Here is a 27,500-nt window from a genome sequence, read left to right on the forward strand (position 1 = left end):
TACTTAAAAAGCCATTCTTCATATGGGGAGGGCAAAGTGTTTTGTACCTATTCTGTACTTTAACCTACATTTATTACCTACGCTATTTCTGCTTATAACAAATCAGAATTTTGCATTAGTTAAATATATATTTATGCGTATTTTACGAGCGGGAAACGCCGGGCGGCCTACTAGTATATATATATATATATATATATATATATATATATATATATATATATATATATATATATATAGAGAGAGAGAGAGAGAGAGAGAGAGTTATGTAGTAAGTTATAAAGATATATATGACAATTAAGGTACACAGAATTTTCTGCGTTTCATTCACGCTAGGATTCGTCAGGAAGTTTCTACGTCTCCGTGCGATACATACAGCGCCTAGCATTCCTATATGGTCACCCATGTTGTGATGGCCGGGCTCAGGCTTTCGTGGATGAAACGCAGAATATTCTGTGTAGCTTAATTTCCATATATATGTTTATAACTTACTACCTAACTCTACCTATGTATTGAGCACTGTTGAAGTAAATACTTATAGTTTAAGCATAAAATTAAACTTTCGTATATTAATTTATGTGATGAAATGAAGTTATATATATATATATATATATATATATATATATATATATATTGAATGTGTGTACGTATGTGAAAGTGAGAGAGACGGAGAGAGAGCGTGTGTATGTGTGCTTATAATGAAATTATTACACTATCCTTTCTTTAGTGTGTATATTTGTAGTGCCATTAATAGCACTATGACAGCAGACTATTCTTATTGTTTTGACTCTCGGGTATATATCCGACACAGACACAATTAATCAACCAAGAAGCAGATCACTCTATATAAAAGCATATAAGATATCAAAGAATACACACTCAAAAGCCAAACAATGTAAATAATGTGCTGTTGTTATAGCCCTAGCCATTAACGTTATGACAATAATTTAATATTTCAAAATAATTTTGTTTGAGAAAAGAAACTTCTAAACTTATTCTCACTTTTATAATGGATGCTTGTGTGTGTGTGCGCGCGCGTGTGTGTGTGTGTTTGTGTGTGTGTGTGTGTGTGCACCTACGAATCACACGATGTAAACGCCTAAAAGCAACTAGAGGATACCTGTCAATAAGTTGTTTTCATTTTTTTTTTTTATCAGATGAACGGTAAGACGAAACATTAACGATGAGTGATGAGGGTTTAAATTGGACTAAATTAGATTATTTAATAACACGATTCGATAAGGATTTGTTTACACTGAACTTGAGAACAAGAAACAAAAACACGCACATCTACATACCTACAGAGGTTATATTTCGACGTAAATATACATATATATATGTGTGTGTGTGTATGTGTATGTGTGCGCGCGCGCGTGTGAGAATGTGTGTGTAAGAGCGTGTGTGTACGTCTGTATGTGCATATATATATATATATATATTTGATTAATGTACATAATAACAATGATATATTCATACACTTACCGTTTGGATGTTGTCATATATATTTACATCAGATTATTGTATTTCCAGTGATATTATTTTGAGATGGCAGAATCCGGTTTGAAACCCTGTAGGCAAACCATTTAGTTTTCTTTTTCGTTTTTTTGGTTTTTTGGTTTTCATTTAATAACTTTGTGCGACCCTCTACTTTCGTAATCTCGCAGGTTCTCGACTTTTATCGCAAACCAGTAACAAACTACGAAAGAAATGGGCGCCCGTGCCGACGCGTATAAGCAAGAAACGCAACAATATGGATGCTTGCAGGTAAGCACAGGCCTGCACACACACACGCACACATACACACACAAATAAAGAGAAAAAAAAACAAAAAACAAACAAACAAACATGTATATTCGTAAATAGACCTACGTATATAAATATACGAAGAATACGAGTTTGAATAAAATCGGGCGCAACCAGGAGAGAAATGGTAGAAGGGGATAATCCCGATTTGCTTACGTCTCAAAATTAGGCAACAGGTCAGGTTTAACGTTCTTATTTATAATGCCTCCTCACGGGACAGTTAGACACGAGGGTCGCTTTTTTAATTTGGAGAAAAGGAACAAAAAATAAGAATTGTCTCAGACGTGAAGTTTTTCTCCTCCACTAACAGAGAACAAGAAATTGAAGTGCAGCATCTGAAGAACAGATACTACACTTTGATCTTGTCCCGAAGGCCAAGAGGGGCAGGTCAGTTTTAATGTTGTTAAATAAAAGTGTTTTCGATTAAGACCAAAAAAAAAAAAACTTCCATAAATTTAGAGGAATTTTTGTATTATCAGAGAGCAGAAAATGAAGTGCGTTATCACAACAGGTCTGGCCCTTTTTACCTTTTTTTTTTCGGAACAAACATAGTGTAGTATCTGTTCTAAGACCACAATTTATGCCGTCTGTCGTCAGTGGAAAGAGTAATCCTTCTAAACTTAGGTGATTAAGATTTTTGCTACTATCCACAGTAAATATCCTTGAGGAACGAGAATTTTCTCAGTAAAAAAAAAACAAACAAAAGCAAACAAACAAAAAAACAAAAAAAAAACACTCTGTGTCTAAATATGCCTTCGTGAAGTGGGGTGGAAAATAAGTAGTAACGTACCAGTTGAGATTTGACAATAAATATTAAATATTAAAAAAAATCTAACCATAATTATTCTTTTGGCTGCATTGTTTCGATATATATATATATATATATATATATATATATATATATATATATATATATATATATATATGTATATATATATAACTTTAATATGTTTATGTATTTTCAAATTTGTGCTAACTAATCACACATTTTATATTAATGCCTATCCTTATATATATATATATATATATATATATACATACATATATATATATATATATATATATATATATATATATATATATATATATATATATATATATACTAGCATAGGTACCCAACGTTGCCCGGGTCGACATGAAGTTCCGTTTGAAACACACTTGCTATACTAAGTGTATTAATAATTTTCATCGTGGCCAACGTCGATACCCACACAAAAATTTCAAAAATAAAAGGACGGATAAAAACAGGTAAATGTGACGCTCCAAAAAAGATACACGCACCACCAAAAGGGATACAAAAAGGAGAAGCTATTCTCCACATATTGAACACTTATGTTCCCATGCGCTGGAAACCGATCCCCCTCCCAAATAAAATAAAATTAAATGAATCAAAACAATTTTTTTTTTTCAATAAAAATAGTAGCGAGTGCCAGAGTGACCGCCTCCCCCCGCCTAAACATGAATTCTTCATGTTTCGAAGTTTACAGGGGAAATAACTCTATGTTTCTAAAAAAAAAGTCGACGGCAGAAATAATAATTCCAAATAAATTGAATGAATTAAATATATTATCAATATGATTGTTATTTAAAGTTGATTACATAACAATCTTAAACAGAACACTTAAAACAATTCTCTCGCTAGAAACATTAATAGCTATTTAGTAAAATCGATTTTTCTTACTATAATATGCAATGAGGTAACCTCTTAATTGTATATTTTGCAAGAACCATACTATTTATAGAAATAAATGAAATAATAAAGTAATGGACATTTTGTTTCTATTAATCAAATTGTGAAAAAAAGCAAACAAGCAAACAAACAGACAGGAATACAAATTTCCCCGCATTCTGCTAATTCCTACCCTCTGATGAGAAGGAAAGTATTTCTTCGAAACTCCGCGGATTAAGGCTATCCATTTATTAAGTGTTTCCTTTTCAGATTAAATATGTTTTAACTCTTTTTCAATGTGTTTTTAAACATGTTTTATTAACTATTTGATCTTATATATATATATATATATATATATATATATATATGTATATATATATATATATATATATATTTATATATATATATATATATATATACATGTATGTATATATATACATGTATGCATATATATATCAGAAAGAACATATAAGATTCATATATGTTCGTATATATATATATTATATATATATATATATATATATATATATATATATATATATATATATATATATATATATGTAGAGAGAGAAAGAGGAATAAGAAAAATTAAAGATGAAATCTGAAATTGATTAACGTACAAGATATATTGATTCATCAAAAATTTCAAATAAAGAATTAGAAAATTGAAAAATCCTTAACTCATGAATTTTCTCAAGATAATTTCTTTCCATCAGAGGATAGGCATTAATATAAAATGTTAGCACAAATTGTAAAATACATAAACATATTAAAATCTTCATTTCTAAAACAAAAAACATTTTAATTGCTCTATTTTACCTATATTGAGCGTTTTATTATTTTGTATAGGTGCCGAATGTAAAATAATATTTATATTTTTCTTTCGTATTTCTCCCTCTCTTTCTCTCTCACTCTTTCTCTATAAGTGCATATATACATATACATATGTATGTGTGTATATACATATGTATGTACACACACACATATATATATATAGGTATATATATATGTATATACGTGTGTGTATGTGTATATATATATATACATAGAGAGAGAGACAGAAATAGAGAGAGAGAGAGAGCGAAAGAGAGAATGTGATGTATGAAAATATATTTATGACAATTTAGCAACACAGATGTTTCAGTGTTGAATTCCTGTAGGGAATCTTCAGGCTAAAATAGAACGGGGATAAAAAGCAGAAGCGTATGTGTAACTTAGTTGCTATAAATATTTTTCATAACTTGCTAGATAGCTTTACTTACGTTGAAGTAATACTGAAAATCGATACAGAAAGTTCTACATCACCTCATGACATTTTATGTGGAAACATGAAATAATAATAATAATAATAATAATAATAATAATAATAATAATAATAATAATAATAATAATAATAAAAATAATAATAAAAATATGTGTGTATAGGATATCCAAAAAGTCACTAAAGGGTTTTGAACTTAAATAAATTCTTTATTTTTGACATCTTTCTGTAATTTTAATACAATTTGACTAAGCGATTACGAAATTAAAAAAAAACAACAAAAAAAACTGCAAAATTTAAACAATCTTTATTCATGAAAAATATTGTCTTTTTAATGTTGCCCATTTTCAGCTTCGCATATTTGTGCTCTTTCCAAAACATTATTCATAACAGATTGCAGAATCTCTGGATTGCGATTTAACTCCCTTATTTCATTCCGCGAGCAGGCGGACCTGGAAGCATCAAACCCCAAACGCTGCAACAATTGAGGGAAAACATCAGGAACGAAATAAGGTCGTTAAATCGCAACCTAGAGATTCCGCAATCTGTCTTGAATAAAGTTTTGGAAAGGGCTTAAATATGCGAAGCTTAAAATAGAACATTTTTAAACGACATTATTTTTCTTTTGTTTGAATTCTGCCTTTTTTTTTTTTTTTTTTTTAAAAGGCTTCCCAAATGTCTTAGTCAGATTGTTAAATTACAGAAAAATACCATAAAAATAAAGTATCTAACCCCTTTAGTGATCTTTTGGACACCCTGTATATATGTATTGCGTAAGCATAGAACACTATACTAGCGTATGTAGTCATAAAAATGATTGTGAATATTTGTTTTTAAAAATATACTTATAAAGCCCCTCCACTAAGATAAAGTTGAACCTTCTTTAGAGAGATTGTCGGACTGACTTCCTCATCTTGTTTGTTATTGTCACAACGTTTCGGCCGTTTTGCCATTGATAAACACTTGATTTCCTTAAATTCCTATGTTAATTGTCGGTGGACTGGAAGTGCTTTTTGTGACGTGGTTCGAATATCCTGCGAATAGTAATTGTCACTTTGTATACTACTGCAATAGACAAAAACAATTGTTTATATTTAGTTTAAAATAGTATATATCTGCGTGTGTTGTGTGTAGTGTATGTGTTTTTGTGTGTTGTGTGTGTGTACGTGTGCTGTGTGTGGTGTAATAGTTAATAGTTAATAGTTGAACTAACTTTAAACACAGTATATACAGTTTAAAACACTTCGACAACGAGGTATATATATATATATATATATATATATATATTTATATATATATATATATATATATATATATATATATATATATATATTTTTATAGTCTATAAATTTCAAAAACACCAGTACAAATATTTGAATATTTATTTTGGATGTCATGAAATGTATGCCCCTGTTCTATTTAAGAAACAGAAAAGTCATTTTTTTTTAAAGTGGGGGGGGGTGCATAGGGTTTTGAAAGATAGTAAGATTATTTATCAATTTTACTGCGTTTCACAACGCTAAGCTCCCTTTTTAAAAAAAATTTCCAACGACTTTTCCGTTTCTGAAATGGAACGGGGGTCATAAATTAGATTACATCAATAATATTTTTAAAAATATTAGTACTATTGTTTTTTTTAACATAAGCATCACCACATTATCAAGGCCAAGAGGCCACTCGAGGATAAGGGTTAAGTGTACAGTGGTCAATTGGACAATATAGTAATCGTTAGTGATGGAAATTCGGTAAATTTTTTAACTTAAGTGGAGCGGCACATCAAGAACTTGTTTACGTTGGACTTGAAGACAATCAGATTGTAGTCACCTGGAAAGAAGGAAAACAGAAGGCAGCTCCATAGGCGTGTACTTCTAAGAAAGAAACCTTGTTCATGGAAGGTACGTTTAGGTTTAGGCACAGATAAAGAGTTTTGTTCCTTTTTTATTTCTTTATTTCGTCGGAATACTATTTCCATTATTCTCATCATATATATATATATATATATATATATATATATATATATATATATATATATATATATATATATATATATATAAACGACCATATACTGGTAGCCGAAATAAATATTGAATATCTTTGGTTCTCTGGGACGAAACTAGATAAAACTTTGCAGGCATTTTGAAAATATTTATACTATTCTATGGGTAAATTTTTATAGCAATTCGTAATAAATAGACCATATTTTCGAACCAATTAAATATGATCAAATTTGTATGCATACAGTAGCGTCCAAAGTTAAGGGACAACATTTTAAAACTAGTCTTTTTAATCTTCGAACCCACTCTAAAAATCATACAACGCATAGGCCACACAACAACGCCAGTGTCCCGACGATTAACCTATCATTTAACTAACACTACTAAAATTCGATACCTTTACAATTGCACACGACGAATAAATTACTTATAAACACACAAATAAGCATTTACTTACTTACTTTCTTGTTTTTTCTTGAATTTGCAGATACCGGCCATCCTCTCCCCTTAAATAATTTTTATTTTTTATTTTATATTTTATATTTTATTTTCTATTTATTTATTATTTATTTATTTTCTATTAATTAATTAATTTATTTATTTATTTATTTATTTATTTTCCATTTAGTGTCTTTTAACAACTCTTGCTGACGTTTTCTTAAGTAATAACCCGTACATTTCAGTTGACCTATATTATTTTGCCCTAAAAATGTTTTCGCGCCTTTTAGCATTTCCTGTCGGGGTCATTTTAACATTTGTTTTTCTATTTTATATTTAATTCTTTCACCATTTAATTTTTCCCCCTTTCTTCTTCCCTGATCTTTCTTATTTATATTTATGTCTCGGCAGCAGTGATAAAAGCATATCTTATTTTTCTTTTATTAATATTATTGAAAATTTTCCCCTTTTCCCTTGTACATATTTGTGAATTATTCCATGGATTTCGGCCTTTCGATTATTTTGGACCATCTTCCAATTACGGGATTTTCTTTGATTTTATTGTGCAAATGGAAATTCAATTAACTTTCTTGAAGTTATATTTTTGGATTTTACCGTCATTAGATTATTTATCTTTCACATGACTATCCATACACGTGTAATCACCTTTTTCTGCACCATATTCCCTCTGCTTCACTTTTTTGTTATCAAGTAAGATCTTTGACTTATTGTTGTTTCATCAAATACTTTTGTATGTAAAATCCGATCCCACGTTTTGCTAATTCCTACCCTCTGATGAGAAGGAAAGTATTTCTTCGAAACTCCGCGGATTAAGAACTCTCCACTTATCAAGTGTTTCCTTTTCGGATTATATATGTTTTTAACTCTTTTTCAAAGTGTTTTTCAACATATTTTATTAACTGTTTGCTCCTATTATAAGCTCTATCTCCTATTTGGTTTTATCGAGCTTTTACATCTGGTTGAGATAACTTTATAACAATTAATTCTTTAATATTTACAATATAGTTTAGTTTCACCATCTTGGATCATTTTGGTAAATTTAATTGTAATTTATATATATATATATATATATATATATATATATATATATATATATATATATATATATATATATTGTATTGGTAGTAATTATTTGTTTGTTTAAAACAAAATATATAAGTGTGTCACCCAAAAGAGTGCTCAATGTTTAGACAGAGCCAAAATAAGTGAATTTAGTTTACAAACAAATGGCTACACATAAGCATACATGTTTCAGCGAAAACTCAGTAAGGGAATCGCTTCGTCAGGTCAAGGACAACTCTGGCTGTTTCAACTCAAACATTGCCTATTTATAACTAGGACTACATCGTATTTAAGTGTAAAGGGGGAGACAGGACCTAAAGAGAAAGTATATACATTAAAATGTGATCATCCATTATGTTAATTATATTTATTTATTTATTTTTTATTATTTTCTTTAATTTATAGTGCGCCAAGAGTTTTAAGTAGAGTTTCAATATATCAACTTTGGTTGTTTTCGTTGTTTACTTTTTTCTTACAGGCGATACACACATTCTTTCTCTCTCTCTCTCTCTCTCACCATATATATATATATATATATATATATATATATATATATATATGGTGAGAGAGAGAGAGAGGGAGAGAGAAAGAATGTGTGTATCGCCTGTAAGAAAAAAGTAAACAACGAAAACAGCCAAAGTTCTTAAAAATATTAGTTTTTCTATTTATATACTTCAGCGTCCATTTTAGGTACGCACGTTTCACGGCTTGAACCCACAGTATATTTATCTATCTCTATTTACTCTCTCTATATAGTGTAATCCAGATATAAGATACCTGAATATAGAGAGATTTGTTTTGGTCCCAAATTAGAGCTTGTGTTACTGTGCAGTGTAAGAACCCCGGATGTAAGAGAAATCCGAATATAAGAGAACGTAGAGACCTGAGATATCTCATATATCCGGGTCACACTGTATATATATTAATTATTCATAATTTTGGGATATCTTTCTACCTGGAATATAATATAATATAATATATATATATATATATATATATATATATATATATATATATATAAAGCTGAACGTCTGTGTGTGTGTCGAATAGGCTCCTATATGGTTGACTATTATAGAAAACTGATCACATATAATGATAGAAGATGTATCGAGACACAGGAATGGGTATGTTTGATCTGGCATAATGATGATTCATTAAAATTGTGGGGTCTGCGTACGCGGCTGGTCCACAAAGTATGGAAATAAAAATTTAAAAATTAGAAAAAAAAACGTTTACAAGTGTTTTTGATATAGATGTACATAATAATACTTTCATAAATATGTTTTAACTTAAATAGGGATGGTATAATAAAATTGTGGAGGTCTTTTCATATCTATCTGCGTAAGTATACTTTGATAATTATGTTTCAGTTTGAAAAAATATGGTATAATAAAATTATGGGGTATTCGTTCGCGCCTGACCTCCATAGAATGGAAATATGTCACAAAGTTTAACAAGGTTTTTTAATATAGATCCACAGAATATTGTGATAAGTGGTTCAGTGTGAACAGGTATGGTATAATAAATAATGGGGGTTATCTATTTTAGTTTTACTTTCATCATATTTTGCTTTGGATTTGATACCCCCAAATTCGAAGCTATCTCTTTACAACCCTTCCTTTTCATAACCTATCATACTTTCATTAATAAGAGTCCATTTTCTGCTGGCTGTTTTGAACCCAGTCAACGATGGGTACTTTTGCTAGTATATATATGTATATATATATATATATATATATATATATATATATATATATACATCACAAAAGTCTATCTTCCAAATTTCATGATGTTGTCTATCTCACTGTTTATTTCTCTCATCATGTTAAAAGGTTAAATCATTGACAGCGCCTGTTTCGTAGCGCTGAATCATTCATGTAATTGTTATGTCAATTTTTAAACTATAGGATTTTAAAAGAAAATAAAAGAAATATGGACATGGTAACAAATATCCGGAAAATCAAAGATGGCGTAACTAAAACAAAACATGTAGCAATGCAGATGTTGATGACGGAATTTATTTTTATTTTTTACTAAACAGTCCCAACGTTTGGCCTTCAAGCACCACATACATTTATGTACTTTACTGTCCGTCGGCTTCACTCATTTCATTAAGTTAGAAAGTTAAGTTTAAGAAGTAGGTAACTAGATAAGGTAACATCAGTCACACTCCTAAATGCATTCTTTCTAAGTAAAATTTTCAAGAAAACTGTTTTTGTCTTTCATGCATTTTATCCGTCTTAGTTAAACAGACGAGACGATCGACAGCTACATATGAAATGCAGCGAAGAGAAAGATAAAGAAGAGAATAAAATGGTCAACATCTAAACATCTGCGCGAATATATTAAATCATTTTATTTGTTAATGAAAATGTTACAGATTCATCAAGTACGCAACTGGAAACCTATTTCAACAAGACCTACTAACGTAAAACAAAACTCTAGCCATACAGATTTGGATAACGGTATTTTCTTACTACGCTTGGCTTTCAAGTACCACAGGCATTTCTCTATTTTATTTTATTGCATGGAGAGTAGTTGAAAAGGTTAATAAACACCCGCATAAAAAAAATAAAAATAAAAAAGGCGCCAATATCAGAGTAATGGCAGATATAATCTGCATCCATTTGCTTTTAGGCTGACGGTGTCTCAGATCTCGCAAAGAACTGTTTTTTTTTGTTGTTGTTTTTAGTGAAGATGCTTTCACTGGACCACTGTGTATGTAACATTGTTAAAAAAGAAAATAATTAGCATGCTCGTAAAATCAAAGAATCTATTTTATTTATTTCTTCTTAACTAGTTTTGGCTTTTTATTTACAAAGTAGTCACCACTTATCAAGGCAATTCGAGGATAACGTTAACGAGTGTACGGTAGTCAATATCGCAACAATCGCTAGAAGTGGAAATTTAGTAAATTGGATTACTTAAGGGGACGGCTTATCAAGAACTTGTTTACATTGGACTTGAAAATTACCATATTTTTGTCACTTGAAAACCAGGCAAATGGAACAGAGTTCCACAGGTGTGCAGTTCTATGAAAGCTATGTTTATGGAAGCTATGCTCAGGTTTAGGCACATATAAAGAGTGGGATAAATCATTGATAGTGGTTTCAGGTAGACAAGTGTTTTTCGTGAACGTTTGAGAAGAGAGGGCATGGATTGAAGCTATGACGAACACTTTCTATGAAAATAACGGACAGGATGACCAACAATCAACTTTTCTTTCTGAATGCATCCTCCATTATTTTGCTTCCAATGTTACATAGGAAGGACCCTGGAATGAGATTTCTTCCAGTACCGAAAGAAAATCTCACGACAGGCGTTGAATTCCCTCGTAAAGCGTGAGTAACACTCAACCGGGCCCAAGCGAAAGTTGTCAAACCTCGGGACAACCTGCACTGGCACTGATGAGAAGACTATCTCACACATGCTCACAGACTGTTCCCTGGAGGAGGAAATGCTTCGACGCGGACGTGAGGGATGCATCGGACACTGCTCGACGATGCATTTCGAGACGAAGCAAAACAATACGCTGCTGATGAGAGACTATACATCGGCAACGATTAAGTTTGCTCATGTGAGTTTTGACCAGCGTTCCACTGAATGCATGATAGCCGAGATTTTTAAAACAATCATCGCCAGAGTTGAATGAAAGATGAGTGAGGTTAAGTTGGGCCAGGGAGGTAGTAACCAAACGCCGTAGGCAAAACAGAGATCCGACCAAGAAGTACATCACGTTTCTGGGTACAAAGAAAACTAAGCTTTTCAAACCGATCTCTCCGGGAAGTTGAGCGAACGAGGTGGCGCCAATCCTGTAGGAAACCTCTAACTTAAATTGAGTTTTTAGATGTCTGTCCGTGTGCGTCATTCTTTCTGTTAAGTTAAAAAAGTTAAGTTGAATAAATAAATAACTACGATAGCATGAGTCTCTCCTAAGCAAATTTTCTCTAAATGAAACCATATATGAAAACCCTCAGCGAACGTCTCCTTATGATCTTTTTTTAATATAAAAATTAAACAGAAATCGCGTAAAAGCCAAGCCGGTATTAACAACGGCAAGTATGCTCAAAGACTTTTAGTTTGTTATTGAAAAAAATGTTTCATAATAGTCAAATGAAACAAAAGGAATAAATTTCCAACAATACGCCTAATGCTGAGTTTTGTAGGACAACCCTGTTTACCATTATTAAATGAGGCTGTTAATTCATGTAGAGAAGGAGCTAGTTCCATAAATGTCAAAAGTCCTCTTCCTGCCATCAATGATATCATAAAAAAATCTGGAGCAGATATAATTGGTCATTTTTTACAAGTTTCCCTGTAAATTGGATTACTTAAGGAGACGGCTTATCAAGAACTTGTTTAAATTGGTGTATTTGATAGAATATAGAAAATTTACGAAGTGGATCGAATTCTTCTCTGTGTGAATTTTTTGTTTCTTATCCTATAGCTAAAAAAAATTAGTGTCCACCATGATATATAATTTGGGGTTCGTAAAAAAGGGGACAAACTGTATCAGCACAAAAATAGCATTTATGACGTTTAAAAAATATTATTTGTTTTTATCATAGGTTATCAGACTAGGTTTTTTTGTTATCTTTAATCGATTTATAATGTTTTTTTTTATTTTTAATCGATTTATAATATTTTTTTTTATTTTTAATCGATTTATAATGTTTTTTTTTATTTTTAATCGATTTATAATTTTTTTTTTTATCTTTAATCGATTTATAATGTTTTTTTTATTTTTAATCGATTTATAATAGTTTTTTTTAAATTGTTAATTGATTTATCATAGATGTTTTATAATAGTGTTTAAAAGATTTTCAATCGAATTATAATATTTTTTTGTTTCGTACGAAATGAAACAAATGTTTTGCTAATTAATTTGTAATAAATTCTTGAGATGGCATTAAAAGGGTGTGATCAATTTTGCATTACATTTTGTGGAGGATAAGAGTTTATGGAAAACGAGGAGGAGTAACGCGAAAAAGAAGGGTTGCGTATAAAATATATCCTGAGATTTTGAAACCAGTGTCATCAATGATGTCGGCTTAGAGCTGAGAGGTAGAAAGAAAACTAAACTAAAAACAAACAGATTATCTATATATAAATCTCACTTGTCTGTTTAAATGTATGTATGTATGTATGTATGTTTACCTAAAACTTTTAACAAAGGAACAGATTTTCACGAGACTGGTATCATTTTGAAGATCGAACCTTCGGACGACAAATATCGAAAAATTGACCAAAAACATAAATTCCTTCACCCTCAGCTGAGCACTTTTCTACAGGGGAGACGTCGCTTTTTTCCCGATATTTTCGAAATTCATCCCCTCTTTTCAAATGTCTACCCTTAATTTAAACATACGTGACTTCCGCTTTGGCGATGGGTGCAACAGCAAATACGTCAGTTTTTTTTTCACGTTCTTTTCCTCCTTCGCGGTACAGGTTCGAGCCTGCCTGCCTACTACCACTTTATTTTGGCTCAACATACACCTCCAAACACACGGGCAATGCTGGGCACCCAGGCTAGTGTACAATGTGAAAATAAATTGAAACTTTAGAAATATTTCAAAAGTTTCAGTAACCAGGCCCCTATAAAAAGTAACAAAAACAAACAAAAACAAACTAGAAAACTAACTGATTAATATATCCGGTAAACCAAGTGCAACACAAGTCCAAACAATGTTATTTAAACGGAAGTTTGAACCTGAAAAATGATATCTCCATTAAAGTCTATGATATAGCGAGTGAATTTATGGCACCTAGAGGCAACACCAATATCCAGAAAAACAAACAGAAAAGAAATTTGAACAAAAAAATCGATTTATATTATTTGAAAAAATCGGACGACTATTCTTATCTTGAATTTGAATTTCATAAAGTTTCGGTCGATGTAACCTCCAACCTTCTCCACACTCAAGATGCGATAATCCATCCTTATCTCCAAAATTCATAAACGTTAAAAAAACAATTTTTTTAAACCGGTGTAAACTAATCCATAATGAAAACTGCAGTTGCCTGTACGTATGTTGGTTGGTTGTTTTTGTTTTACGGCATATCAACCCTTTTCAGGTTATTTAATGCCGAATCCAAAGATTTTGAAGAAAAATTTTTTAAACAGAATATATTTATTGTTTTCAAGTCGGATTCTATTTAACCCATAGCTGGGACCTTAACGGGTACTACAACTCCGGGTCAGAGTGGACCTGGGAGCAATGCCAATTAAAGGTTGGCTCCACACTCCCCAAAGCCCGCAAGCTGGAGCCTCACCACTGGATATAGGACCTGTACGTATATATGTTTGTATATCCGGTTAACACGAAGAACAAACAACGAAACAAACACCCATAAATTTGATATTTTCTTGAACGGCGTTATTCAGAATGAATAATATTTAACGTTTAAAAAGATAAACTCGTGCAGATTTGGTCATAGGGAGGAAGATGTTCGACCAGGATTAAATATGTACTAAATCAAGGGAAGTAATTCCAATTTTTTAATTGAGGAGTTAATTTTCTGATGACACCTATTACCTCGATGAATCTATATACAACAAAAAAGTTATCTGTGTGTATGTCCATAGATTAGAATTAGCTGGACGAAGAAAGAGAGTTAAATGGGGAGGGGGAAATCGAGGAAGCAAAAGAAATACAGACAGGGAATGGTAAGAAGTTTTAATATAAATATTTTAGACTTTTGATATGGGCAACGCCGAGTAGTCTTATAATTATTTCCATAAGAGTTGATAGTGCAAAAGTGAAAATAAGGAACATAAGTTAAAAAAAAAAAACTAATTATGACAAACAGCAAAAAAAAGTTATTTCTATCATATATTTTCATTCATTTATTACATTTGTTTTATCAACGCTAATAACAGATTATACGTAAGGGAGATAACTGAGAACATTTGAAAATAAGAAATATGAAATGTAACTTAATGGAGTTTATTAAAGCTTGAAGGCGTATGTATTCTATCATTTGTTTATTCAGACAAATATTATCAACTTGCTTATTACCATCTACGGAAAAAAATCCCAGTAGACCCAGTATAGAATTAAACAAAATGTATATAATATATATATATATATATATATATATATATATATATATATATATATATATATATATATATATATATATATATATATATATATATAAAGGTTTCCTTCAGTCTTTAATGACTATGGATACCCACCGTAGAGTGCCTGCGCGTGGAATTATTGTGGCAAGAGGTGTGCAATCTCCAACCACACCGCTCCTGAGTCGACATTGTTAAATACCAATGGCAAGTGAAGTGTATGTACAGGACGACTGGAAACAAATGCCGAGATAAGCGGAGAGCACATACAGCGCCTAGAATTCCCAAATGGTCACCCATCTGATACTAACCAGGCTCAACGTTGCTTAACTTCGGTGATTTGACGAGAACCGGTGTGTCAACGCGATCATGTCGTATAGATACATATATAAAAACAAACATACATACCTATATATATGAGCTGTGAAACAGCGAAACAGTACTGCATGTGAATGATTATATATATATATATATATATATAATATATATATAATATATATATGTATATATATGTATATATACATATATATACATATATATATATGCATATATATGTACATATATATACATATATATATGGTATATATATATATTGAATTTGTAAATATATATATATATATGTACTAGTGCATATAGGTCAAATCATCAATTCAATAAGGGTATGCTATTGTATATATATATATATACACACATATATATATACATACATATATATATATATATATATATATATATATATATGAACGATTGGACTATAAAAATTAGATATTACAACAGTTTATTTTTCAACAACGTGTACAATGGAATAAGATGTTTTGCTTATTTTATGATTTAATTGTGGAATATATATATATATATATATATATATATATATATATATATATATATATATATATATATATTGTTGTGGTGGCACTCACTCATTTGCATATGTGGATAATATTACACATAAATAGCAAGACTCGGTTAGTCTGAGTGTGTGTTAACCAGAAGCCACCGAAGGCCGAGCCGAGAGCAGATATGTTCTCCAGCCAAGACTATCTTACCTGACAACCATTATGCAAATATACTTTTCCTAATACACTCCTTATTGATCTACCTTTGTTTGTTGAGTCTTCATTTGTATTGCCTTATACGTTATTTGGTTCAAACTGCAAACAGTTAGCGACGAAGATGAACGTCAAACATAACATAACATATATATATATATATATATATATATATATATATATATATATACTTCAGAATGAAGTTATTGTACAATCAGCTGGTATGGAAACCTGTTATTATAAGATTTACAAAATATTACTGGCAGTAATATTCTATAAGCATTATTCCACCTAAATAAAAATTGCTCGATATACAAGATAGAGCAAATAAATGACTTTTCACTGGACCCACAAAAAGAATTTCTCCAGGAATATGCCCGACCCGGATATCTACTCAGTTATGCAGATTACCCAATATACAGCTTTGATCTTATAACCTCATTGCTTTAAAGAACAATCACCATGGAATTTGGATCTAAATTTTTATATCCTTTTCTTCAATTTCCCTTGCTATATGACTTCTGATTAATCAATTATTTTGACTTTCATTTTCCATGTCTCACTGACTTTAGCAAGTATTTGGCTAATATTTGGTAGACATCGAAACCCTATAGGTTAAGGAGATAAAATTTCTAAAGTATTCTTTGTCTTTCTTAGAATAATAAAAATCATTGATATGAAACTCGAACATTTCACTTTAAAGAAGGTTTTTTGAAATTCATTGAATCACTATAATCTAATGTATATATATATATATATATATATATATATATGTGTGTGTGTGTGTGTGTGTGTGTTTTATTTTTTATTACCGTTTTATATGCTTAGTTACACATGTTTCAGTTACCGAATCGTATTAATCGACACCTGTGTTACTAAGCAGATAAAAAATAAAACATATATTTGCTCTGCAATAGTATTGAGTACTTTCTTCAGGTTTTTACTAATTACCATTTTCGATATATATATATATATATATATATATATATATATATATATATATATATATATATATATATATATATATACTAACAAGAAAACCCGTCGTTGTTCGGAATTGAATGAGGAGCAACGAATTTGTTTTTGGTTAAACTGCAAAAGTATTTATCTAAGCTAACATGAATGCTCGGTAATACCCGGTCGTAAAGTACGCTTAAATATATTTTAATTCTTGCAGTCTCGTATATATTATTATAGAGTTAACGTTCTATCGATTTTTATATAAAGTTACGATTTCAAAAGTAAAAAAAAAAAAATATCCATATGACTTGGGTGCATTAGCTAGAGTCGAAACCAAAATATAAACGTATAAAAAAAAATATGTATATATATATAACTTGAATTCCTGCAGCCATAATCGAAACAAAAACTTATGAAGAATTCTTAATAAAATTATTTAAAAAAAAAAGAAGTTTATTCAAGTGCCATCAGCTATATTCGAAACCGAAACCAAAACTTAGGAAGGATTCTTGCTAAAATTATTTATGAGAAGGAATAGAAGAACATACCGACCCGGATGTAAGCGTGGAACACAAAAGAACACACACGCTATCGTATTAATATATAGATGACTTGAGTCAAAAGTTAAAATTCAAAAGTCAAATACAACAGGTCAATTTTGATCTAAACATAAACATTCATTTTGACTGCGCCCCCTTCTAATCAAATAACCTTATATGTGAATCTGATTGTACGGTATTAAAATTCTTAAATCCGTTTGTGATGTTAGGCTGTATAAAAGTGTTAATTTTACTCAAAATTTAACTGCTCTTTCCTTAATTGGATTTTCTTGATTATTAATTTTCGATATCTATCTAAGAGCATACTCAAGCACATGAGGTACATTTGCGTGAAAGAAAATGGGCCAAGCCGTTTTGAATTTTATAAGAACAGACTTTCACACCCAGACAAACAAATCTTTATATATAAGTAGGGATATACGAGAACAGAAAAGCCTCCTACTTTATTTCACCTCTCTGTTACAGATATTGATGGTTTCAGACGTTAGAAATTCCTCCTTGTAGAAAAATCGAACTGATCAACACTCTGTCGCGGTTAATCACTTCAAAAAGGCTAAAAGACGAGTTTTATCACCAAGCAAGCAGAAAGGCGCGACGTATAAAATCAACAGCGGTTTTTTGATAAAATCGGGTCACGTTCGAAATGAATGTTTCCGTTTAGATCGCAATTGAACCGTGATACTTTAATATTTTAAACTTTAATTCAAGCCATTATATGAAAAAAAAATTAATAAAATCAACATTGCATTCTCTACATTGTAATACACACAACCATTTATTATGGGATAATTCAGTGCAGGAAGGCATGTGAAGCTTTCTCCCGGTACACCTCGATAGGTCCCCAACTAGAACAGACAATTCATCGATTGAAAATGGTCGATTTCACCGATTTCAATGACAATAAAAGTATGGGAGGGTGAGACATTTATTGATCATCATAATATTCCAGGCAATTGCGCTCTCCCTGCTAGTTAATCTTTTAAATTTATTATCGGTATCTATATCATATTTCTCTGTCTTTCTGCAAGTTTGTTCCAATGTTTCTTGTAAAACTACTGAACCGATCTGACTGAAATTTTGTATGGACCAAATGTCATGACTAGATGCTGCAAACTAAGTCAGCATCCGTTCACAGTAAAGTTAAATATTATTAATGATTAATAGAGATTAATAGGGATTAATTACTACAATACCCGATTTACTCTAGAAGTTTCTTAGAAAGTACTTGGTCGATCCAGTTAAAATTTTGTATGGGTTTTGTTATGATAAGGTGCTTTGAACAAAGTATTATGGTATCTGTTTGATGAACAGTTATGGATTAATACAAACTAGTGGGACCTGTGGAAATTCCACGGGGTACTCATTCATATGTAATATATTGATGTTGGCGTTCAGTAGATATTCAGCATAGATGGAGATGCTCTGATATCATTGTAACCTTTTTGTTAAAACTGCAAAAGTAGTCATCTGAAGTATCACGAACGCCCAGCAAAGCCCCGTCGTAAAATACGCTTATATTTTAATTCTTGCAGATTTCGTATATATTATTATAGAGTTAATGTTCTATCGATTTTTTTTTATATATTATTATTTATTTAAAAAAAAAGAAAATAGATTACTGGAGTGCCATCAGTTATAATTAGAACCGAAAGCAATCCGTGGTAAAATTATTCATGACAAGAAATGGAAGTAAATAACAATTAAATGACCCGGATGTAAGCGTAACACAGAAAATAACACACACGCTAACGTATTAATATATGGATTTTTTTTTACATATGCATCACCACTTATTAAGGCCAAGAGGCGACTCGAGGATAAGGGTTAAAGAGTGTACAGTAGAAATTGGACAATATAGTAATCGTTAATAATGGAAATTCGGTAAATTTGTTAACATATGGAACGGCTCATTAAAAACTTGTTTACATTAGACTTGAAGACAACCATATTGTAGTCAGCTGGAAATATTAGTGGAAGATTAATATGTAATACCAAAAAGTAGGACAAATTTAATTAATGTTCACCCATCAATTAAGTAGAAAGCACTCATGCTAATTCAATGGACTATAACTTTTTGCAAGAAATATAGTATAAAATAAATCTGTATTCAACCTTAACAAATAAACGAATGGACTTTCATTTTGATATGAGTCGGGATGGTTAATTTAGTTAATAAATGAATTTTAGTTCTCTTCCATGGCGATAAGATGTGACACAAGGGTCGGAAAGTGGGACTGATTAAGAGGAAGAGCACTCTGGCGTGCAAAAGAATCTGTGGGTAGTCCCCTCGGCATTCCCCGCTAGAGGCGCCTTAGCAATATACTAACCTGTTCTTAAAGAGAGATGGCAAAACCTTGGATGGTGGACCTGGAACTACACAGAACCAGCATCGTACCAAAATTAATAGGAAAACGCCATTTAAGAAATGGCTTAAATTTTGTTGATTTTTATGCTGAGGGAAAATAGCCACCTGCAAAGGTGCCAAAATTATTGGCATCCAGATATTGTAATAGCAATAACAAACAACGTTAAATTACTATGAAACGTCCACCGTGAAAATGACGTGACCAAAACAAACTAAAGGATTCTGACAAAATCTTATATATAAAAAGCTCCAAATATATTTTAATTGGAATTCATTATTGAGATGAGTATTATATATTAATTTATTTATTGCGGACTTGAAACAATATCTAATAAAGATGAGGATAATCGTCCGCAATAAATAAACTAATATATAATACTCATCTCAATAATGAATTCAAATTAAAAAAAACAACAATATATACCATTCGGTACGGACCCGACCATGGAAGATCAGATAAGAAATAAACATGAATTTATAAGACCAAAAAATCCAACCATGATCGCCCTTCGGGGCCCGTGGCGCAGTTCATAGAGACGTTGAATCTCTACGGTTCCAGGTGAGAATTGTCTGAAGTTAACGGTTTTAATCCTACCCTAAGCCAAATCGTTGGGGGGGGGGAAACAACCACTGAAGATGAGGATTATAATCCGCAATAAATAAATTACTAAAAGTCTCCATATTTTCAATCTCTAGATTCTCCGAAACTAAAAGTCGCAGAGCGGCGCTAGGGGGCTCAAATGATTGCATATTCTATGAGTCGTTCTTTTATAGGTCGTTAGCCGGTTAAAATAGTTTTTATGGAGTAAAAAAAGGGTTAAAAAAGTTTTTATGGGGTAAAAAGAAAGAGTTAAAAAAGTTTTTATGGGGTAAAAAAAAGGGTTAAAAAATTTTTATGGGGTAAAAAAAAGGGTTAAAAAAGTTTGTATGGGGTAAAAAAAAAAGGGTTAAAAAAGTTTTTATGGGGTAAAACAAAGGGTTAAAATAGTTTTTATGGGGTAAAAAAGGGGTTAAAATTGAAAAAAAAAATGTTCAACATTTTCTACATTCATCTTTATTTTTATTTATTTAGTTTATTTTTAATTTTTAATTGTTAATCAGTTCATATGCGTGTCACGTTGGTACAGTGGTAACGTCACCAGCTTTGAATGTGACAGTTTTGGTCTCGTTTTCAATTCTAGCCAATGACATTCAAATACTATGGTTTTTTACTTTTGAAATAACGACTCTAATATATACGAAATCTGGACAAACTAAAATATCATATTTAAGCGTATTTTACGACCGGGCAATGCCGCTAACCCCCGCTAGTCACTATATATCTGTGTTTAACAGCATGCTAATAATTGGGTTAACAACTATGCGGTAATGATTGCAATTTATTCTTAATCGATAATTTATTCATAGAAAAAAAAGCAATAAGCCAAAATACTAAAATAAAATTAAATTAGATTAAAAACACATTATGTTGTTTCTAAACTTTTCAAACACATGCAGTTGTTTTTTTTTTATCTTTTTAATTCTAACGGTAATATGTCGTAAAAAATTAACTTAGTTCATGACATAAACGCTTTCCCTACTTTGAATGCTAACAGCTATTTTTTCTTCGGAAATAGAAAAAAAAATCCCACTGCACATTACAAACACAGCAAGTATGTTTTCAAATATTGTATTAGTATTTTATCTCTTTAAATCAATTATCCCGAGGAAGTCTTCAGATAAAGACGAAACGTTGATGAACATATTATTTTGGTTTATTCCTTTTTCATGTCTTCACGTTTCAATATTAGTTCACCAATTTTCATCATATACAGTGATGATCATATTTATTGGCACGGTAAAATAAAAGTTAAATTTTGTCTAATAAATTCTAAAAAAGGGATTAAATTAAAGAAAATAACAAAGTATATTATGTATTTTTAACTGGCCTTTCCGATGCAGCAATCGGATTTTAGAAAAAATAAATAACAAAGGAACAACAAACATAATTGCAAAAAACCCTTGTTCAAAATTATTGGCACGGCTTTGTTTTTCTTTTAGTATCAGTATAATATCAATCAATTTCCGGTTTACGTGCTTTCTGAACTTTTTTATAGCCATATTATGCTTGTTTAACGCTAATTCAGTGAATAATTTTTTTCAGATAATTTTTAGATAGCGATTTATTTAAACTATTATAAGTGACTAAATTATAATTTTCAATCGCCATGGTTAAAACTAAGGAACACAGCGAAGACGTCAGGAAGCTTGTTGTAGCATGCCATACCAATGGGGAGGGCTATGATAAGATTTCAAAGAAGCTAAACCTTCCCAAATCCACTGTTAGAGCCATAATAAACAAGTTCAAATCGCAAGGCCACGTTATGAGTTTAGAGGGTAGAGGGAGAAAAAGGATTCTTTCCCCAAGAGATGAACGGAAAATTGTTCGACAAGTAAAACAAAACCCAAGGATCTCTGTTGGGGAGATTGTTGATGAACAGAGCACCTCTGGAGTGAATGTATCTCGACATACAGTTGGTAGAGTTTTGAAGAGAGCTGGTTTAAAAGCATGTCGTCCGAGAAAGACTCCCTTATTGAAGCCTATGCACCTGAAAGCAAGGCTAGCCTTTGCAAAACGTCATATTGATAAAGATGTTGCATTCTGGAAACGTGTTCTATGGACTGACGAAACGAAAATAGAGTTATTTGGCCATAATAAAGTGTCTTATATTTACAGAAAATCTGGCCAAGCTTTCCTGCCTAAGAACACCATACCCACAGTGAAGCACGGTGGAGGCAGTTTGATGTTTTGGGGATCCTTTGCTGCCTCTGGACCAGGGCGACTTGTTAAGGTCACAGGTAGCATAAAAAAGGAAGATTATGTTAAAATATTGGATGAAAACCTGAAAGACTCTGCTAAAGAGCTCTCACTTGGTCGTCGTTGGTGGTTCATGCAAGATAATGACCCAAAGCATTCGGCTAAACTGACTAAGAAATGGCTTGAGGACAATCATATTTATGTTTTGGAGTGGCCATCACAAAGCCCAGACCTTAATCCAATTGAAAATTTATGGAGAACATTAAAATTGAGGGTAATGCAAAGGAAGCCTAAGAATCTTATTCAATTGGAGGATTATTGTCAGGAAGAGTGGGCTAAAATTACTACTGAAGAGTGCAACAACTTGGTTGTAAACTATGAAAAGCGACTGAGGAAGGTAATCAAGGCCAAAGGCTATACAATTGATTATTAAATAAATCGTGCCAATAATTTTGAACAAGGGTTTTTTGCAATTATGTTTGTTGTTCCTTTGTTATTTATTTTTTCTAAAATCCGATTGCTGCATCGGAAAGGCCAGTTAAAAATACATAATATACTTTGTTATTTTCTTTAATTTAATCCCTTTTTTAGAATTTATTAGACAAAATTTAACTTTTATTTTACCGTGCCAATAAATATGATCATCACTGTATATATATATATATATATATATATATATATATATATATATATATATATATATATATATATGTGTGTGTGTGTGTTTGTGTGTGTGTGTGTGTGTGTGTGTATATATATATATGGCAATGTTGTTTGATTTTCTAGAAATATATCCATTGAAATAACATGCTCTACTAAAAAGAGCTCAATGAGTGAACAGAGCAGGTATATTAAATTTATTTATACAAACATTAATGACTACATGTGTGCATACATGTTTCTGTAATCACTAGTTTAAGGGAGACTACGTCTTTAGGCCAAGAGGTAAATTTTTGGCCTTAAGACGTAGTCTCTCTTGAACGGGTGATTACAGAAACATGTATGCACATATGTAGCCATTAATATTTGTATAAATGAATTTCATATATATATAACATTTTTCTTAGTTTGTTTGCCTATCTGTCAATTCCACTTAAAAAAGAATAATGGACCGATCTAGATGAAACAGTGTATGTGCCTTTGCTATAATAAGGTGCAGCGAACTAAGTCCGTTCGGTATATCTGTTAATTATAGAGTTAGAGTAATTTCTAACTCTAACGAACGGATTTAGATACTGAAGTGATTTTGTACTTTTATAGGATCTTCAGTTTCACTATTTAAGTACAACAAATTAAGGCAGGAAAAATGACCTCTGCTGATTATCTATTGATGTATAGATACGACAAATTAAGGTATGGAAGATTAGGGCACGACAAATGCCACCTGTTGATTCTATATTGATTTCATATTAAAGCGCGGCAAATTAAGGTACGACAAATGGATTCTAATGTTTTTATTTTTTTCGGTGAAAATCTTCGCAAAATCTTTCAAACTTATGGAAAAGATTTTTAATACGAGTCAAGCATAGAAGAAAATGTTACTTTAATTCCCCCCTCCCCCAAAAAACAAAAAACAAAACAAATGTTGGTTTGCTTTTTCCAAGTGTTTTTTTTTTATATATATAGTAAGTGTTTTTTTTATGTAAATGTTTATAACAGAAATGTCAATGAAAGGTAAATACAGGGTGGAACGATAAAATTGTCGCCCTAGAAGAGACATCATTCCATTTCCGTTTGATGAAAACTGTTTTTATCTTTGTTTCAGATTATCTACTGATTAGCCAGTTGTGTACAAATCCCAAGAGCGATAGGAGTTGTACCATGTGTAAAAATAACACGATGGTCAAGGAGCGAGATCGAAAATTCGCCGCTGTACAACTCATGCTGCCAACCGATCCAAATTATGACAACAGGACCATTGCCAGCACCCTCAAAATGCAAATCCGGACGGTTCCGTGCTTGCGGGTACAGCTCAACGAAGTTTCCGGCTACGGGTATGGTCTTTTTGTCTGGTTTCAAATGAGGTTCATATCATGCTGCCTCACATCTTCGAGGCCTGAAAGTCAGCACGTGGATGTGCTGAAGGTTATACCCTGGTTCAATCAGAATGCCGCTGGAAGACCCTGGGTGTGGCAGCAGAACTCGGCGCCAGCCCATAAGTTCAAAGAGACCCAGGCTTGGTTTCAGAAGGAATGCTACGACTTTGTACCCTTCTCTCCTCCGACCTACAACTACTTCGTTTAGTCATACGTTGAAAACATCACCAACATAACCTCTCACAACATCATAAACAGCCTGATCGCCGAGTATTCGCCAAGCTCCTATTCGTCGGCGCTTGTCGAAAAGGCATGCTTCCAGTTCTGGACGCGTATCGAGGTGGTGATTGAGGCTGAAGGCGGCTACATTTATTAGATGTAACCTCTACTACAGAAACAAGTTACCGGAATTGATTTTTTCAATAGAAGTTTCACTGTAAAACTGTAGCGTTGTTTTCTTTAGGGCAACAAATTTATCATTTCACCCTGTATAATAACAAACTATTTAATATCCATAAATGTTGGCCCGTCAGCCTGAAAAAAAAAAGAAAAGAAAGAAACTGGTTTATTTTTCATAAAGATTTTTAGCAGAAAAAAGTAATAAAGTAGTCTATCTAAATTAAAATCGTCTTTTTGTTGGTGTTGTTGTTTTTGACATAAAAATCCCAGGTTGCCGGAATGACGTGCCTTAATACCACACGAATAGAGATTCAGCAGGAACCAGTTGTCATGCCTTCATTTCACATACAAAAATAATCAAACCCATACGAGTATTACGTGACTGCGGTGCTCGTCACTCTATTTGCTTGCATTTTTTTAAAATTTATTTTGCTTTTATTGTTGTCTGTTTCTGTTTATTTTTAAGTATGCAAGTTTTTTTTTTTAATTTCCTTTCGGGGGTGGAAAGTGAAAGTAACTTTGTACAGACAAATGCAGAATAAAGTCCCTTATTTTAAATTGTGGGCATTTGAAAATAATTCCGCTCCGGACAAAGTATTATCCGGAAGGAATTGAATCAAATAACATATTTTTCTTCTTAAGAATCGTGAGTGCTTGCAAAGACGCGCATTGTGTGCTTAAATTCCATCAGTGTCTAAGCAAATTGGCGAACAAGAGGAAAACTAAAACTGGCACTACTAATTGCCTGAGGGTCCCTTACTGGGGGTTGCCGACGGAGTTGCCCGGGAACTTATTGCAGGTTAGAGTGCCCTTCCTCAGATGCGCTGACTCTTCAATTCCACTTTCCGACCCAAGTATCACAGTTCTTGCAGTGAGAGAGAACTAAATGCCCCTATAATCTTTTTCCCAAATAATATACGTTGCGAGCCTGTCTCGGCGCTATTGTTATTTTCATGGTAGGTGCTCAACCGAGCTTCAATCTATGCATAACCTGAAAAATATTCGCAATCAATACTCGTCTAGCTACAACCACTATCATCAATTTCCACTACATTCTATCCTAAAACTAAACGCAAATTCCATGAACAAAGTTTCTATCCTAGAACTGCCCGCCTGTGTAACTCTATAACGCGGGTTTGCTTTAAAGCTGATTGATACATATACGGCATCATCACGTTGACACACCGGTTCCCGCTGGATTACCGAAGCTAAGCAACGTTGAACCTGGTCAGTACGAAATGTGTGACCATTTGGGACTTCCGGGTGTTGTATGTGCTCTCTGCTTATCTCGGCTTTGTTTCTAGTCCCGCTAGATCCTTCTTGCCACTTGACTCAAACAGTGCCGATTCAGGAGAGGTGTGGTTGGAGATTACGCAACCCTTACCTCACAATTACACGCGCAACTACCCCTATAGGGGAGTATTATTTGTCTTTCGAGACTGAACGGAGGCATCGAATACATGATGGTTTTCAAGTTCAATGTAAACAAGTTCTTGTTGAGCCGTTCTCTTAAATTATATGCACTTTCCACTACTGCCGGTCTATCTATTGTCTCAGTGACCACCTTGTACTCATTAATGTTATGGGGATATACACACCCTTATAACCGCTAAGATGGACTCATCCATTAGGCATATAAGCAGCAAGTCTAGACCGCTCAATGAGAACCATCCGGGTGTCGTACAGAGACGACTCCCCACGGACTTACTAACCTTTTTTGTACCACTAACCCTTATTTGATATAAATGTTCTTCGTATTCTCACCAAGTCGTCGTGTTCCTACTTTCATCTTTTCCGACTTCACTACAATTAACCTTCTTGTGTCTTGATGCGTGGTGTCTTCCATGTAAAAAATAAAATGAGTGTGTATCTTTTATATGACCTGATGGGGGTGGAAAGAGAAAGCAGAAAGTCGTTGTATCCGAATTTTTAATCCTCATCTCAAAATATCATAAACGGAATCGTAAGGGTGGGGGAAAAAAGAACAGCTAACAGAAGAAGCAATTCA

The 27,500-nt window shown here is 32.2% G+C and overlaps 1 protein-coding gene across 8 annotated transcripts in view; it reads right to left on the reverse strand.

Annotated features, from left to right (window-relative positions):
- LOC145259301 (glycine receptor subunit alpha-3-like) overlaps positions 1–27,500 on the reverse strand; it is a 485,592-nt gene that overhangs the window by 450,755 nt on the left and 7,337 nt on the right. For 4 of the 8 annotated variants that reach the window (XM_080117178.1, XM_080117175.1, XM_080117179.1 and 1 more), the window contains exon 1: positions 1,480–1,760. The exons of 2 other annotated variants lie outside the window; for them this stretch is intronic. In XM_080117178.1, the coding sequence (XP_079973304.1) occupies positions 1,480–1,496 (17 nt within the window). In that variant the 5' untranslated portion in view covers positions 1,497–1,760. Of the gene's footprint in view, positions 1–1,479; positions 1,779–27,500 lie in introns of those variants that run through there. 2 more of the 8 variants (XM_080117177.1, XM_080117180.1) reach the window with 2 other exon arrangements.

Source organism: Euprymna scolopes, chromosome 34, assembly GCF_053919585.1.
Source record: "Euprymna scolopes isolate OS-2025 chromosome 34, ASM5391958v1, whole genome shotgun sequence".
NCBI classification, from domain to species: Eukaryota; Metazoa; Mollusca; class Cephalopoda; order Sepiida; family Sepiolidae; genus Euprymna; species Euprymna scolopes.